Genomic DNA, 17,733 nt, shown 5'->3' with positions numbered 1-17,733 from the left:
GATTAAGGGTCCCGGATAGTTGTAAAAATAGTCAAGCTTTCTAAACTTAAATATACACCTAAGTCAATTCAGTTAGTCTTTGTTAAAATATTGTATGTATTAATAACACTTTTAACAATAAAATTACTTAAAAAGAGTGCATTTTTAAAATATATGCTTACTATATACCTTCTTAAGTACAAATGTTATGTGTAAGTAATTAATATTAAGTGATAAAGTCTTAGTTTTTTTATTTATTGTAAAAATTTTGAAATTTTCAATATCAAAACGTTACGCTCGATTGTAGTTTTTTATTAGTAAAATAAAAACTCTCCGTTTCGCATTTTCGTTAAAATTTGTTTTGTTTGAATATAGAATTCATGAAATCGGTTCTGTTTGCCGTTTCGCCAACGTTTCCCAGCTTTGTTATTGTTTAATTAGAATTCCTGGTATGGTATCCACGGTAGGTAGGTAATTCATAAATATTTTTTTGATATAGGTAACAATTCATGTTTTCTTGTAACAAAAAAATATTTGTGCGTTCCATTTAATATGTGAGAGTAGCTTTTACCCGTGGCTTTGTCTGCGTGATCAGGATCTGTTCACGTACCAGGAAGAAAAGTCTTTCTTCATTCCATATAGTACGTGTTTTTTTATGGGTGAAAATGGAATGATAACCCCGCCTGCGCTAACGGGATACGCTGGCGGAGCATTAGTTAAGGGTGATAGATGAGAATGAAAACAGGCCAGTTAGCCCATCATGATGAATTCATTAGGAATTAACCATGATAGTTTCCAGGTAGAACCGCGAGGTCGACCTGGTTGGGTATATGCTAGCAATGGGATTCATAGTCTCCATTACTAACAATCCCTTTCCCCCCATATAGTACGTGTTATACTTACGGTACATAAATATTCATGTTTAACAAATTCCAACAAATCAGACGGATGCATTTTGGTCTCTTCATGCTTCGGTCGTTCAGACAAATATCGTTTTGGTATACATATCCCCTTCAGCACGATCTGATTCTTCGTGCATGCACAGGATTCGCAACGTACACAAATATTGCCCTGCGCCTTGTACCCCCGCGCACATTTCACGCATAACACCTCTTTCATTGGAGAACCATCAAAGTTTTGCGTTACTGAAAGCGAAAGTTGACTTACAATCTAGCGATTTAAAACATCGCTTTTTATTCGGTAACAGATTCGATCTTTGTACAAAACAAACATTTGTACGCATGACTGTTTGTATTTGATGCTTTCTATGTATAATCAGGTGACATAGCATTGCTACCGATGAGTCGAGCATAAATATTTACAAAAAATGAAGTCTCATACAAATTCAATTCATCCTTATTCAAATAAATTTAGTATAGACTAAATATTTTATAACATAAATCTACAATACAAGCTCTACTTAGTTTCTGAATTAATGACGCTGTATGTAAAGTGTTCATTTATGAATTAATTAATGAAAACTCTTTATTGTTCTGTTCAAATTGTACAAAAGTTGTACAAAAGTCGATTGCTTGGGTACCTCTGTCCCATTCGTGTTTCAACCGTGAAGCAGTTGTGTTTGCATGGCTGTGTTTCGGTTTGAAGGGTGGGATATGGTGTGAATTTACTGGGTACAGAGGAATAACACCTGAGTCCTCAGGAATGGCAACGCATGGGGGTATCATGGGCGAAACAGTATACTCTGTTATGTCCATGGTACTGCTCATATCTATAGGCGACGGTTACCACTTTCCATCAGGTGGACCGTCAGCTTGTTTGCCATTCTAAGTTGTATAAAAAAAAAATTATACAGATTATAAATATTAACAATCTGTAGACAAACAAAATGAATAATTAATTACATAAACTTAATTACATAAAAAGAAGGTAAAAAAAAAAAAACTGCAAAATATCGCTAAATAGCGATCTCTTTCAACCGCTACCTTTTCCTTGCTCGTGGGTGTCGTAAGAGGCCGCTAAGAGAACTTAATGGTCGAAGGATCGGCAGTAGTGTCCCTCTTAAAACATCACCAAAGACTAAGTACGGTTGCTAATCTGCTTGCTAAACGTGGCAACTACTGGCAAAACTCTCCTTATGGGGAAGGCCTATATTCAGCAGTGAACTGTTAACAGCTTATATACATACATACATATCAGTCACGCCTGTCTCCCATTAGGGTAGGCAGAAACAATGGAACGCCAAATGCTTCGATTCAAACAAACCTCTTTCGCTTCTTCCACATTCATCAATCTTTTCATACACGCTCGCCGGTTACGGGTACTTTTAATTTGGCCCTTCTTCAGCACGTCGCCTATTTGGTCAACATACGTCCGTCTAGAGCGGCCCCTACCGACATCTCCATTCATTCTTACTCGATAAATCCCTTTCGTAATTCTTCTTTTATCCATCCTCTCCAAATGACCAAACCACGGCTTATATAATAAAATAATAATATAAATACATCGCAAAAAAAGAGTAAATTCTATCGATTGGAAAAGAATTATCGGAATTGCCAAGAATATAAATTGCTTACAAAAATTACCGGCAAATTTGCTAATTTAAACAGTAATTAATTACTCGTACAGGCAATGGAATTCGATTTAACAATTCTGGGAATTGTCGATTAAATGCTATTTTTTTTATGAGACTACGTGGTACTCACTAAAAACACATAAACAAACAGTATCGATATCGCATCAATTAAAAAAAAATTAAAACTATTATCCTTGTATTTGTATGTATATTTTACAGTCTCGACATCGCATCGATTAAAAAAATTATTCAAAACTATTATCCTTGTATTTGTATGTATATTTTCCCGAAAGTCGTTTCTTTGGCGAGCTAACTATAACTTTAATACAGTTTCTAAAACCATCATCGATTTTTTTTTAATAATTTTAGGTACATCAGCGAGAAACCAACAGGGCGGACACTTTTTGATTCATAAACTGTTTGTATATATATTATACTAGTAATTCGGCCCGGCTTCGTACAGTTAGATAGAATTTTTAAAAATAATATAAAGCCTATGATAATCATATAGCTTTCTACTAGTGAAAGAATTACAATTATAGAAAGCTACATTATCAGCGATTACAAACAAACAAACACTCAAAACTTTCCTCTTTATAATTTTAATATAGATTTACATGAAGGCTACATTTTACACAAGCATTAACATTTAGTTTTTACTTTGTTTTTCATCAATTCTATCTTTTTTTGTTCAATCCTTTTATTATAGTCTGTGTTGCTAATCTATTTAGTTACTACTCGTATTTGTGAAAACCTGTTAGTGGCTTAGTTTTTAATCTTAGAGTATTTCTATTTACACTAGTGTAGCCTTTATTTCTGTATGAAATTCTTAGGAAATCGAAAAATGTAGATAACTCCTTAGTTCAGAAATTAATTCTCCTGAACATAGGCCTTAAGCGAACTATGTCACGCAGTGGTCAAGGAATAGTTGAAATGATGAAAATAAATAATAACTTATTCATGTCAGTGTGTATGAAAAGACAGAGAAAGAAAACAAACACAAACAGCCAGACCAGAGATAATGTATAATAAAGTCAAACCTCGAAGCTATATGAAAAAGAAATCATTATTTTATCTATGCCGAAGCTCATTTATATTGGCAAAGCATATATAATATATATATAATAAGGTCTTTTCGAGCACTGCAATGGAATTTAGAGAAAATGGGAACGAAACAAATAGCAGGAAAGTGTGAAACTTTTCTCTCATCGAGGTCAGTAGCTAAATTCTTATTTGAGCCTTTTCTTAATCCAATTTTACCAGTGTAACGTATTTTTTTACTATTTAACGCATTACGAGGCTACAATATAGCCTTGCTTTCACTAAAGTAAATTGAATTATTAAGTTTTTTACCCATTTAAAAAGATGAGAAAAGAAAAAAGACTTTAGAATTTTATGAAACAGATTCAATTTTACCATTTTAAGAAATGAGATGTTTACTTTAATCAGGTATTTATTTGTAAATAATATTTGTTTTTTATTTAAATTTTAATTTTAAAACATTATACCAGAGGGAGACAGTTTTCCTTCTGTTCAAATGGGTGCCTCTATCCCAGTTGTGTTTCAGTTACAAAGCAATTATGAAATAATGATAGTCAAATTACAGGGTACGTAGTTCTACAGGTAAACTGTAGATAAAATCTTAGTCCTCAGGAATAGCAACACATAAAAGGTACCTTAAGCACCAAGGCATATTCTGTGGTATCCATGGTGTTGTTATGTTTATTGGTGACACAGCCGTCAACCCGTTTGTATTTCAAGTTACATAGAGAAAAAAAAAATTCTTTTTCTCTATGGATTCGTGATTTCCGGGATTTAGGAACCAAATTCAGCCGAAAAGAATATGCAAGAAATAATCACTTATGGGAGGGAGCACCTAAATAGCTTGAACCCTTCGTCTCGGTGCAACGACGAGCTATGAGAATCGTTGATGGTCCCAAGCTTACAAGAGGTATCGAACCCTTAAGTCTTAGGAGAGATTTGCCTCACTCTGCGTGTTTTACCGCTTGTACAATGGATTGTGCTCAGAGAAATTGTTTAATATAATGCCCACGCCCACTTTCTACCATCGTACGGCTCGCCATCGACAGGAAGATCGTCCTCATATCCTACAGCCTAAATGGGCGCGTACAACGCGATTTCAGAGATGTTTTCTCCCACGAACACTCAGGTTATGGAATGAGCTCCCTGCCGAGGTTTTCCCAAGAGACAACAGCATGGGGTTCTTCAAAAGGAGGGTAAAGAGGTTTCTTCAGGGTCAGCAACGTACGCGTAAGACTCCTGGTATTGCAGGCGTTCATAGGCTACGATAACCGCTTACCATCAGGTGGACCGTATGCTTGTTAGCCTAGTTTGTTGGGCTGTGATTCTTTTTGAAGGAACAATAGTATAATCATCAGCTAGAATATTTGTTCCCAAATTTTGAATTACGTATTATATAATTAGTTGGACATTGTTTCAAAATAATCCAATTTCAAATGTAATTTATGAGACGACAATAAATTGAAATGTAATTAATGACGACGTTGTGACGTCATTGAATTGAGTAAGGAATCCTCGAGATTAGTAAACAAACAAGGAAGTATTAAATGCCTATACATTTTTAAATATTATAGTGTTTACTTTTATTTATTTTAGGAGTTTCAGATTTTTTTTTTATTTATTAGTTAACTAGTTTTTTAGCGCCACTTGGTCCGTGTGACTGGAATATCTCACTGGTTGGCATAAATAGTAACCTATGTCCTTCTCCATCCCATATAGTAAGTGTATACTAAATTTCAAAGTGATTGGTTAAGCCGTTAAGGCGTTATAATGTAACAAACAAACAGACTTTCACATTTATAATATTAGTAATGATTAGCGATCCCACCCAGCTATGCACGGGTAAAAAGATAAAAAGAAAAAATAGTACCTTATATATTAGCTTTAATAGGCAATTTTTTATGCTTTTTATTTTTCGTAGTGATCTCTAATTTTGTGAAATAATGTTATGATACTCACTAATCATTAGTCTTCTAAAGATAAAAAAATTGTTTAAATCAGTTGAGTAGTTTTTGAGTTTATCTATGACAAACAAACAAACACACAAAAAATGAAATCTTTAGTTTTTATATATATAATATAGACTACTCGTCATAACCTGTCGAATTACAAACAAAATTAACTATTCCTGTATACTGTATTCCTGTTACAAAATATCTAATTATTTATAACAAATAATCCTTAAATAAATGAATATACTCACGACTATAATCCCTAAAAGCGTAGTTAGAAGTATAGTACAAAATAAGTAAATTTTGCTTAACAAAAAATGCCGACTGTAATTGAGGCAAAATCAGTTACTTTGATTTAAAAACTACTGAACAGATTCTGATGAAATTTCTATTTTTTTTTTTTTACAACACAGGCGGCAAACGAGCATGCGGCTCACCTGATGGTAAGTGACTACCGCCGCCCATGATCACCCACAATACCAGCGGCATTGCAGGTGTGCTGCCGGCCGACTATGAAACGGAACTGAAAGCATATCCTTTCAGATAAAAGGAAAATAATTTTACAAATTGATTTATAAACGACGAAGTTAGGTATAAGATAACAAACAAAAAATATAACTGAATTGAAAAGCTCGTCCTTGAAGTGAAGTTGATTGGAAAAAATTTAGTTACTACAAGGGAAATAAATTGAGACAAAGATTAGAATCTCAAGTTTGCAATACCAACGTGAAGTAATTAAAAGTTGATCACTCGGTTCTATAAAAATAATTGGTTTTTCAACCGATCTAAAAAAGGAGATTTTCAATTTAGTTGTATTTTTTTTATGTTTGTTTCCTCATAATCATTTCATTTTACACATAGGTTCGAAAACTGTTTTTGTTCTTGTTTTTCGAAAACTTTTTTGTTCTTGTTTTTCTTTGTTTACTGATATTTTTGTTTTTTACCTATTGTTATGCGCATGTTTGTGTATTGTGTTACTTATTCATGATCTTGATGGACCGGGCTAGGTGATGAGGTGCTAATTGAAAATCAGCGTTTCTGCTTTTGCAGGAACCTTAAGCTGAATTAGCATCCTTTTTCTTTACCAATAACACTGACTGATTTCTACTACATATAAAGAATATATAAATGTAAACTTTTTTCTATATTTTATTTATTTTTTTTAATTTGTTATTACTTATAATCTAAGTATATGTAAGTGTTATGGTTTTATTGAAATAATTTTTTATTCATTCATTCATTCATTCATTCATTCATAGCTCAGTCAATTATGAACCTGTTGGCATTTTTTTTTATCAGAAATGACATACTTAAAGTCTCATAGAAATTTTATCAAAATAAATTTAGTTTTAATAAATAAATTTAATAAATAAGTTTTTTTTATAAAACTATCTTCTATGTATATGTACTTATTACTAGTAGTTCTACTACTGTCTATAATATAAAAATGAATCCCTGAATGTGTTGCTAAGCGCAAATCTCGAGAACAGCTAAACCGATTTCGCTAATTCTTTTTTTAGAATATTCCTTGAAGTACGAGGATGGTTCTTACAGAGAGAAAAATTTCAAAAATTGCCTGAAAAAGTCTAAAAAAAAACACTTTTCTATACTCCCATACAAACGATTCGTAATAATACTTAAAAGTCAATTTGAACTTTATTACCATGTAATAAAGTTCAAGTGTTAGTGGAGAGGTTCCGGGAAGGCAAAACAAGTGAGTGACGTTAGTGTCTCGTATAAATCTAGCTTTAAAAAACTTAAAAATTGAAGAATCGATTGTTAGTCGGTACGAAGTTCGCGGGGTCAGCTAGTTAATCAAATAATTAACTCTGCAACGTTAAAATTTACGAAAGCAAATTCATGGCCTTTAATGAAAATAAAGTAGAGACTCGAAGTTGCTCCACGTTATATTATCAAATATTTCTGTAAGCATAATTAAATATAAATTTAGAAAATTAATATTTTATTTAATTTAACTCAAATTGTATTATGTACTATTTATAATTAGGCAGGCTGTATCTTCTTTACCATTCAAAATTATATAAATAAATACTTTGTATAATCTTCACTACGGTATTATGTGTACAAGTACAATTGTCCACAGGTTTTTTTTTTATACGACTTAGAATGGCAAACAAGCTGACGGCCCACCTGATGGAAAGTGATAACCGTCGCCTATAGACATGAGCAGTACCATGGACATGTCGTAAGAGGCAAATAAGGGAAGATGAGGGATAGGCAGCAGCGTCCTTCATAAAACATTTCTAAAAGCCTGACTACGATTGCCAACTCGCCTGTCAAGTGTGGCAACTATTGGCAAAATCCTTCTTATGGGGTAGGCCTATGTTCAGCAGTGAACAATTAACGACTGATATAATAAATGTATATGTACGTATATTTTTTTTTTTGATAGGTGAAAATGGTATGGTTACCCCGCCTGAGCCAATGGGTTACGCTGGCGGAGCATCAGTGAAGGGTGATCGATGAGAACGAAAACAGGTCAGTTAGCCCATCATGACGAATTCATCAGGAATTAAGACAAGGAAGAGAACTATAACAGTGTTAAGCTGGCCTGATGTACATCTTTATTAAAAATAAAAAAGATAAAGATAAGTGTGTAATCTTTGTGTATAATAAAGTAAAAATAAATAAATGTGCTCACTATTAAAATTCCTAATAGGATAGTCAGAAACATTTATCGTCTATTATGGTTGTAGAGAGGGTAACACTCGACAAGCGGGGGGAAAGGGATTGTTAGCAATGGGGTTTGACAGCCCTATTGTTATCAATATGCCTTATTAGGTCGACCTCCACGTGGTTCCCCCTGGAAACTATCGTGAACAATTCTCGTTGAATTCGTCACGATGGGCTAACTGACCTACTTCATCCTCACCTATCATCCTTCACTGGTTCGCCGCCGGTATATACCGATAGCGCAGGTGGGATTACCATTCCATTATCATCCATTAAAAAAAAATACACTCGACAAGCCCACATGCGCTCAGCATATTAAAATTCATCAACCATTCATATAAAATATAAAAATAGATGTAAATTGGACTTTCATTACCCCATTAAGCCTCTCATTTAGGAGGAAAGGGATTGTATATTTATTTATTTATTTATAGGATTACCAACATAAAATGTATGTCTTTAGTATATTTAATTGTATGTATTTATTTATGTAATATTAGAGTATTTACATAATTTTCTGTTTTATGCGCATGTCTTCACGAAGCACTTCATTTTAACTTGTTGCTTTCGTAAAACTGGCTTAGTATTTTAATTTAATTTATATTTGTAAACCACCGTGTCTTGGTAATCTCATATGGACTCCCGCGATACAGGTTCTCCTAGTGCGGGGTCCAATGTACTCGCTGTTGTAATTTTTTTTTTTTGTATTTAATAAATAAATAAAATATTTAATAAATAAAAAAAAATAAAAAATCATTTCAATACAATACACTGGTAGATTAGATCTAACTGTTCTTACATTTATAGGCGATCACAGCATGCCTTGTGTTTGATAAACATTAAAATAGAATTAAATTATTAAATGCCATTAAATAAGTAAAGGTATTAACAATATGAATAATAACATAATATAAATAATGGAAATTGTTATTAAATTATTTTAAATTATAAATAAATATTAGTTAGTAATGAAATTTAACAGGCCCATTCCTAGGAATATACCTTAACAGATCGACCTCCACATGGTTCCCTTTGAAAACCATCGTGATTATTATTTAATGAATTTATCACGATAGCTAACTGACCTGTTTCATTCTCATGTATCATCCGTCACTAGTATTTCTCGCCATGTGCGAAAAAGCTACCGCCATCCCTAGTATTAATTTGATTTGATAACGGAGTTTTCTATCGCTGAAGTCTTAGTAGGAAAATTTAAATTAACACAAGTATTTTTAAAAATTTTCTAACAGTTAAAATTTTTCTTTATCCTTTTTGCTTTTATTATGATATCCTATGATGATAATAGCGACAAATTATAAAATCTGTTAAAATCATATAATAATTATATGACACGACGAACTTATGAACAATATTAAGCTTTCTCAGATTATATAGAATATATTTGAGAAATCTTTGAATAGAATCTATTTATTTAAATTTAATGCACAGTGAAACTATGTACATAGTATGGCGGACTTAACACCGGACGGTGTTCTCTACCAGTCAACCATTGGGCAAACCGAGAAATGAGTAGATGGTGTATTATTGAATTGAAAGAATATAAAAATTAATACTTAATATATTACTTTTACCTGCTACTTCCTCCACGTAACCAGGATATGTTACCGGGGTAGATTGTTTTTTTTTTTTCATAATTGTAAACGTGCTATAAGCTCCAAAAATAAGGTGAAATACTCGTACCAGTGGTCTTACCAGAAATATAATCATTAGGGCACTTTCTGCACACATATCTACCAGATAAGTTCTGGCATTTACGTGGTACACAAGCAGTACCGTCGGCAGATACAACTTCGGTAGGGTTGCACGCTTTACACCGAGCGATACCTGTCGATACGCTGTGCTCCTCGCACACACATGAAAACCCTGAAATATCGAATTAGGAAATCAAACCCTCGTAATTATACGAAAATGTAAAAATTTTTGCTTGTTATACGATAATTAAAATTAACGAAGATATCACGTAACAAGCTTATAACGAGATGTATTAATTAAAAAAAAAAAGAAAAAACATGTCTACCCAGCAAATAATTATTTTTTTAAATTAGAAAATCGGTCTATATAAACACCATATTGTTTTTTTTTTTTTTGAAAAAATATAGTCAGTGTCACTTAAATATGTATTTACTATAATGTAAGGATTCTAACGGTATCTCATCCATCCAAATCAGTTTGAATATATCACAGCGCCATCTATTCCCAAACTAAAAAGAGCTGATACTTACTGTTAGACAATAGTAATAGAGATTCTTAATATATTTTTTTTAATATATACTGGTATATAATTCAGATCAAAGCAAATAGATGTACTTATAAAAAAAATATTCTACTGAGCCGGGTTCGAATCCTTAATATGGATTTTAACCTATAATGCCCAGCAATATATTAAATTTATTATATTTTCATTTTATTTATATTATTTTTGTATCTAATTAAAAATATATTCATCATCATATCTGTTCTTAACCATCCACTGCTGAACATATACCAGAGGGAGACTTTGTACAATAGTCGTTTGCTTGGGTATCTCTGTCCCATTTGTGTTTCAACCGTAAAGCAGTTGTGTTACGATTTGAAGGGTGGGATATGGCGTTAATTTACAGGGTACAGAGGAATAACACCTGAGTCCTCAGGAATGGCAACGCATGGGGGTATCATGGGCGAAACAGTATACTCTGTTATGTCCATGGTACTGCTCATGTCTATAGGCAACGGTAACCACTTTCCATCAGGTGGGCCGTCAGCTTGTTTGCCATTCTAAGTTGTATAAAAAAAAGCCTCCTTGAGGGGTTTTGCCAGTAGTTGCCATGTTTTATAAGCGGAATGGCAACCGCAGTTAGGCTTCAGAGATGTTTAAAGAGGGACGGTACTGCCCATCCCTCGCCCTCCCTTAGTCGCCTCTTACGGCAGCCATGGGAAAGGAAGGGGTGGCCTATTCTATGCCAGGACCACACGGCCAAAAATATAATATTATTTCATAAATAATTTGCTAAAAAGTATATTATTTCCCAAATAAATCTACATTATTGTCATAGAAGAATAATCAAAAGGGATTAATAGTTTTGCAAAGAAAAAATTACATAAAAATATATTTAACTTACCATCAGTAGATGTGACCATCGAAACGTTTGCGGGGCAAGCCTGGCACGAGTAAAGACCCGGCTCGTAATACTCAGTTCTATTGCATTTGGGTAAAACAATTCCATTCACCCCAAATGTTACTAACACTGCAACTATCACAAAGAATAATAGCTCGACATTCATTCTCAAATCGTAATAGTAAAGTTTAGTTATGGGTTAATTTAAAAATTATAGCAAATGTATTGAATAAAATCCCTAAAGATTTCTCAGATTACATAGAATTTTCGTCTAATATTACTGTTAATTTTAGTTCACGAAACTTAATATCACCTACAACATGTGTTTATTAGCTCTAATTGTATCATTAAGGTTTTATATAACATATGATAACAACGTATGGTTTGAAACTGTCAAATTATTGTATTATGTATTTAGTTTCCTTGTTGAACAATTTAGCAGTGTTTTGTTTACGTAATATATTACAATACCGTTGCTAGGCAACGTATGCTTAGAATACTTACCCTAATTCGGAGAAATAGGGTACTGTCTATCGAATTATGAATTAAATGCTTTATAAGAGACGAGTACTAGTTTCGGTATTACCCAGAGGGAGACTTTGTACAAAAATCGATTGCTTGGGTACCTCTGCCCCATTCGTGTTTCAACCGTAAAGCAGTTGTGTTTGCATGGCTGTGTTTCGGTTTGAAGGGTGGGATATGGCGTGAATTTATTGGGTACAGAGGAATAACTCCTAAGTCCTCAGGAATGGCAACGCATGGGGGGTTACGTGGGCGAAACAGTATACTCTGTTATGTCCATGGTACTGCTCATGTCTATAGGCGACGGTTACTAATTTCCATCAGGTGGGCCGTCAGCTTATTTGCCATTCTAAGTTGTATAAAAAAAATACATAAAAATTACAATGCCAAATTAAATGTGGTTTTCAAAGTTGTATTTCTGCAGGTTTAGCTGGTAGAAGGGATCAATTTAATTTAATTTTTCTTCACGCTAGTCGAAACAGCATTCAAAATCTATGTAAACAAAGACGCAGGCGAAAGCTTCCTAAATTAATTTGTATGTACAATATGTTGTATGGAAAATACTCATTAATACTTGTATATGCTTATACACTTGTATATACTATACACTATCAAATATATAAGATTTATCCAATTACGCAGTAAATGTGTATACATATAGTAATTTATGTAAAGAATACATACGTACAAGTATGTATATATGTATACAAAGTGTATGATGCAAATGCATCTCATGATTTAATTATTGAAACTTCGTACGTTTTTTTTTATTCTAATATCATTAAACAAATTATGCTTTTATTAGCTTTTACCTGCGACTTCGTCCGGGTAACCGGGATATGTTTACTGACCGGAATAAAACGTAGCCTATATCCATGTCCATCCCATATAACACGTGTATATAAAACTTTATAGTGATGGGATAAACCGTAAGACGCTATAAAAAAAACAAACAAACAAACTTAAATTATTTATTATTAATATATAAAATAAGTACTAGGAGAACAGAAACATGTAAGTATTCACATTAATTAATGTATGGTTTCATTAAACATTGTTTTCAATAAAATTAATTACTGAAATAACAGTATATAAGTATAACAGTACCAAGCGTACTAAAACAACATAATCATTACTAGCAACCCCCGCTCCGGCTTCGTACGGGTGGACATTCTTTATTTTGATATAACTTTTTTATTTATGAACCGATTGAAATAAAATAAACACTGTATATTAAGTAGAACAAACCGCAATACATTAGTGAAAACCGTATTCAAATCGGTTAAGCCGTTTCTGAGATTAGCGTGCGCAAACGTACAGACGTTACAGACGAAAATTCTAAAAATAATTCTTTTGGGTTCTAATGCGTTCATAAAGCCCCCCCCCCCCCTATAATAGGTTTTCTTATACATCTTTTATATACAGACAGCGACCAGTTACGACTTTATTATATGTATTGATTTATCAATCTTCAATATAATCTTCACTGATAACATGATTGCTATGTACGGCTCGCCTGGAATGAGTACCATCATCTTATCAATTTCAATCTTCTTTTAATATAATAACTAAATAAAAGAAAATAAAATAAAACTACTTTTATCATAATTTGTAAACGTATTATTTATAATATTACATTAGGTACAACACCTCCCCTTACACTTCTAATTGACACAAAACTAAAAAAAGCATCTCTGTCTAAATTCAAGAAGTAATGTTTATATAAAAATAGATATTGATATAAAAGACAACAGTATAAATATAGGTACAATATGTATAAAAGTAGGAACAATTGTTTTAAAATGTTTATTTTGTACAAAAACTATTTCTTCGATATACATGCATGAGTGTAATGTACATAAACGTGATTATTAATTATATTTGACAATCTAAACCTACCTATGTCTAAAAGATACGATCTGTAAAATTAGCAAAGTTTAGAAATAGCTAGGTTTATAGAATAACATTTCAAACTTTGCTAATTTCATCGAAACTCACAACATATACGTAAGTACTTTTCAATTAATATATCTGTACTAGATATATAGGTTTGTTTATGCACTTGGATTAAGGTCTTATCCAATAAAACATTTAATAAAACAAATGTTTCCAAATTCGACGTAACTTAGTAATTAACCTAATAAAGATACCTACAAAAATTATGAGAAAAAATAGGACAAATGAACTGTCTAAGAGGTTTTTCTTTCTAAGAGTCAAGTTATAAATTGTGTGGTTATAAACCATGCAAAAAAAACATTTATTTATCTTCGTTTTAATTTTTTTTTTAAGTTCTTTTGAAGTTTTTTTTTTGTTGTTGATCATCGTCATTGTAAGTTGACAGGAGTTAGGAGACTAAATCAGTCGAATTTTACTGTTTACTCATTATTTGTTATTTTTATTCATTTTCATCCATTTATGTATTTGTAACTCTGCCAATTAAGTTTTTCTGTTCTGACAAAAAAATTGTATTCGAATGAGTAAAAACAATTTTTCGAAGGCAAAGACTTATCTAAGAGTATATATGCACCTTTATAAAGGTCCAAGCCCGCTGATTTCTCGGAATTAAAGCATAAATACGCTAATGAAGCTTGCCTTAGGAACATAAAAAATAATAATATTACTAGAGAAGGTAATCGAAATTATTGACGTTCTTTTAGAGAAATGTTTTAACATTAAATTTTTAACATATTTTCGTAAGAAAAATGTAAAAAAAAATCTATACTAAATATGGTGCGTACAATTGTCACGTTAATAGGGCAAGTTCTAATTGTCATTTTTGAGTTACGTTTTCTTCGAATATCTATTGTTTTCTATTTCATTATATATACTTATTTAGAGTGAAACAGAAATAGTTATATTAAAAATTTTAATGAATTAGGAAGCTAAAAATAACAAAAAAATAAATAATTTTGAGCCTCTAACACTAACTTTATATGAATAAGTTGCACCGACAAGAGGAAACTTTTAAATTAAAACACTAACATCTGGACGCGTCGTTTTAGTATTGGATGCTCGAAATTTCTATTATTTTTCGACCCATATTTCTTTGATAAAAATGTTCCGTTTCGCTAATAAAACACTCTCTTAATAGGATGAAAAACGTATGAGTAATAACGATTTTTATTTCATACAATTTAAAAAAAAAGAAACAATAATTGTCACAAACATTTTTCTACTATATTTTAACAGTACATACTCTGTATGTAATAATCCCATTACTGTGACTTATACAATGTAAAATGCAAATGTAATTGTGTTTAGGTCATTAAGTGAATAAACTTCACATTACCAAACACAAGTACGACATCATATAATTTATGCTCAATTTGCCGAGTAATCTCAGTAACAAATTGAGCACAACTTCGATAACGCGATCCGTATTCAAATTTATATTCGCAAACATGACGAATTAGAAGCAATTTCTGTAGATAGATCACAGACATAGATATAGATAGACGACGCAAGTACTCCAATTAATACTCGTTTAAACAAACCATTGAAAAGTTGTTCTATCGAAATCCTATTCATATTTGTACTGGTTCTATTACTTGTCACTTGTTACTTGACTTACAAAATTCGTGTTTCGTTGAATTGTGCTAAGTGTTAATACATAAAAATTTACTTAATATGAAATATGTTGTATATTAAAGATTTAATTAAAAAAAATATATATATATATCATGACACTACAATAAAATTGTAGGATTACAGTCACTACAATACAGTGGCGATTTTGATTACTAGATTTCAATCAGTACTACTAAACTACTTGCCGTCATGTTAACTGACCTATTTATTGACATTACGAGTATATCTCCCTTAATATATTTTTTTTTTAATCTAAAAAACATTCAACATTTTTATACTGCTCCGAGTCGTGATCATTCTGAATAGAGCAAAAATTTATAAAAAGTATAGTAAATGCAGTTGCTACATCTATTTAAATTGATATCTGGCTAGATTTAAAATGTCGAAAGTAATTCAAATATAAATAATACTCCCACGTATTTCAAATTATATAACATGAACAACTAAGAACAAGAATTAAATCCAACGTCAAAATCTTTGCTAAATATTTATTCGCTTACAATGATTTCTGTTTTATTACATTATTATTGAATGGATATTTTTATTATTAATCATAGTATGAAACGGTATAGTACAATATTACCATCACGATAAATAAGTGATATAAAAGAAGATTAAACCATATGCATCAAAATAATTTATTGAACTTGGTGTTATTTTATGGAAGTCCATATCACTATCACTGGTTAGTCGATTAGAATTATTTTGTTTAAATTCATTACATTTAGTATGCGTTCGACTGCTAACATAATGGGATGGGAAAATATGTATATATGTATGTGTATGTGTGTATGTATATGCATGTGTGTATGTATTTATATATATGTGACAAAATATATATGTAAAAATGTGTATAAATCTAAATTGTTTATGTATCTAATGTTTATATATTAGTTAATAAGTTTTGTAAGTAGAAGAGGGCCCAAGACTTCACGACACAGGGAATCCTAGTGTGAAGTTTTGGGAACAAATGTAAAATTGAAACATATTTTTTTACCTAATAAATATTATTATTATTATTATTAAACAAAATAATAATCTAATCTAATCTTCTAATCACTTGTATGTAGACGTTTTTAAGTTTAGGAGCACATATATAATATTGTATTGAAAATTTAATTGTATTTTGCTTTCCTGATTAAAAAACTATTAAAATAAAAAAAATGGTTTTCTGGTTACGTCGTAACGGTAAAATCGTACGATATCTTGGCTTGCTACGGGTAATTATAAAGGCAGTAATACACGTTACTGATAAACACTAATCATGTGAGATAGTCTATGGCAGTGATTCTCAACCACTGTACCACGGCACTTTTGTGTGCCGCCAAATTTTGCAAATATTTAAAATTTTTGTCATAAACTATTTATGCAGTGTGTTGTAGTAAGTAAATAATTTTTATCTTTTTCTTTGTGTGCCGCCAAATTTTGAAATTGTTAAATATGTGCCGCAACAAAAAAAAGGTTGAGAATCACTGGTCTATGGTCTACTTAAACAACAACATATGTATTTGGCAACTTATAATTTAAATAAATTATCGAAACTTTCATTTAGAATCCTCTAAATTTAAGATAGAAAATAAGACGTCATTGATCATCAAAAATAATGCAGAAGATTCAATTTAGGTTTTTATTAAAGTACTCGTATTTGTGTTGCAGATATTATGTTAGCTTTTAACTTTATTGTCCCAAATTGAAACAATATTTTACAACAAAATGACATTGTATTCATTTAAATACTAAATACTGTTGAAATTTATCTATAACGCTATACAATTTCCTTAAAAATAAAATTGTAAATAAATTCTGAGGATACAAAACAAAGTATACAACTCAAGCAGCTAAAGTAGGTGGTTCGACCACTAAATATGGGACCTGTAAAGACATTGGTGGCTGTGGTAGTGCCGGGAACAGAATAGGGTACTGGGGCGGCGGTTGTGGCCCTTGGCTGACTAGCCTAGCCTCAGGTTCGGAGCACTGCAGTAGCCAGTGCGTCAGCATTCGTCCCCTTCCTTTCAGTTCAACCTCACCGCGGCGTTCTACTACAAATGTACCCCACTGCTGCAGCAGTAGGCGTGTGCTCTCACTTAAGTGAATTCGGAGTGCTAAAAACATTGAAATAAATGCATACTATTTTTAATAATAATTACCGTTACTATCTACATAATGTCAGATCATTGTTCATGACTGTACATACTTGTAGATTTTCAACATAGACTGTTATAAATTTCGGTCTAAAGCTACATCTATCTAGTTTAGATATTTCAAATCATCTCTCCATGAAACATTTATGCAACTACTAGAAAGAGGC

General features: G+C 31.8%; 2 protein-coding genes across 2 annotated transcripts in view; both read right to left on the bottom strand.

Annotated features, from left to right (window-relative positions):
• The window catches only part of LOC113521805 (uncharacterized), a 33,777-nt gene extending 21,990 nt beyond the window's left edge, over positions 1-11,787 (bottom strand). Inside the window, exons 1-3 of the mRNA XM_031909776.2 lie at positions 11,319-11,787; positions 9,913-10,083; positions 883-1,124 (exon numbers count right to left, since the gene is read on the bottom strand). Coding sequence (XP_031765636.2) covers positions 883-1,124; positions 9,913-10,083; positions 11,319-11,481 — 576 coding nt within the window. The 5' untranslated portion in view covers positions 11,482-11,787. The remainder of the gene's footprint in view (positions 1-882; positions 1,125-9,912; positions 10,084-11,318) is intronic.
• A 1,464-nt stretch (positions 11,788-13,251) lies between these two features.
• The window catches only part of LOC113521806 (atrial natriuretic peptide receptor 1), an 84,535-nt gene continuing 80,053 nt past the window's right edge, over positions 13,252-17,733 (bottom strand). Inside the window, exon 22 of the mRNA XM_031909910.2 lies at positions 13,252-17,527. Coding sequence (XP_031765770.1) covers positions 17,256-17,527 — 272 coding nt within the window. The 3' untranslated portion in view covers positions 13,252-17,255. The remainder of the gene's footprint in view (positions 17,528-17,733) is intronic.

The sequence above is a fragment of the Galleria mellonella genome, unplaced genomic scaffold (genome assembly GCF_026898425.1).
Source record: "Galleria mellonella isolate WM207_F2 unplaced genomic scaffold, CSIRO_AGI_GalMel_v1 utg63, whole genome shotgun sequence".
NCBI lineage: Eukaryota > Metazoa > Arthropoda > Insecta > Lepidoptera > Pyralidae > Galleria > Galleria mellonella.
Note: the sequence above shows the minus strand (reverse complement) of the source record. Positions and strands in the feature narration are given on the sequence as shown.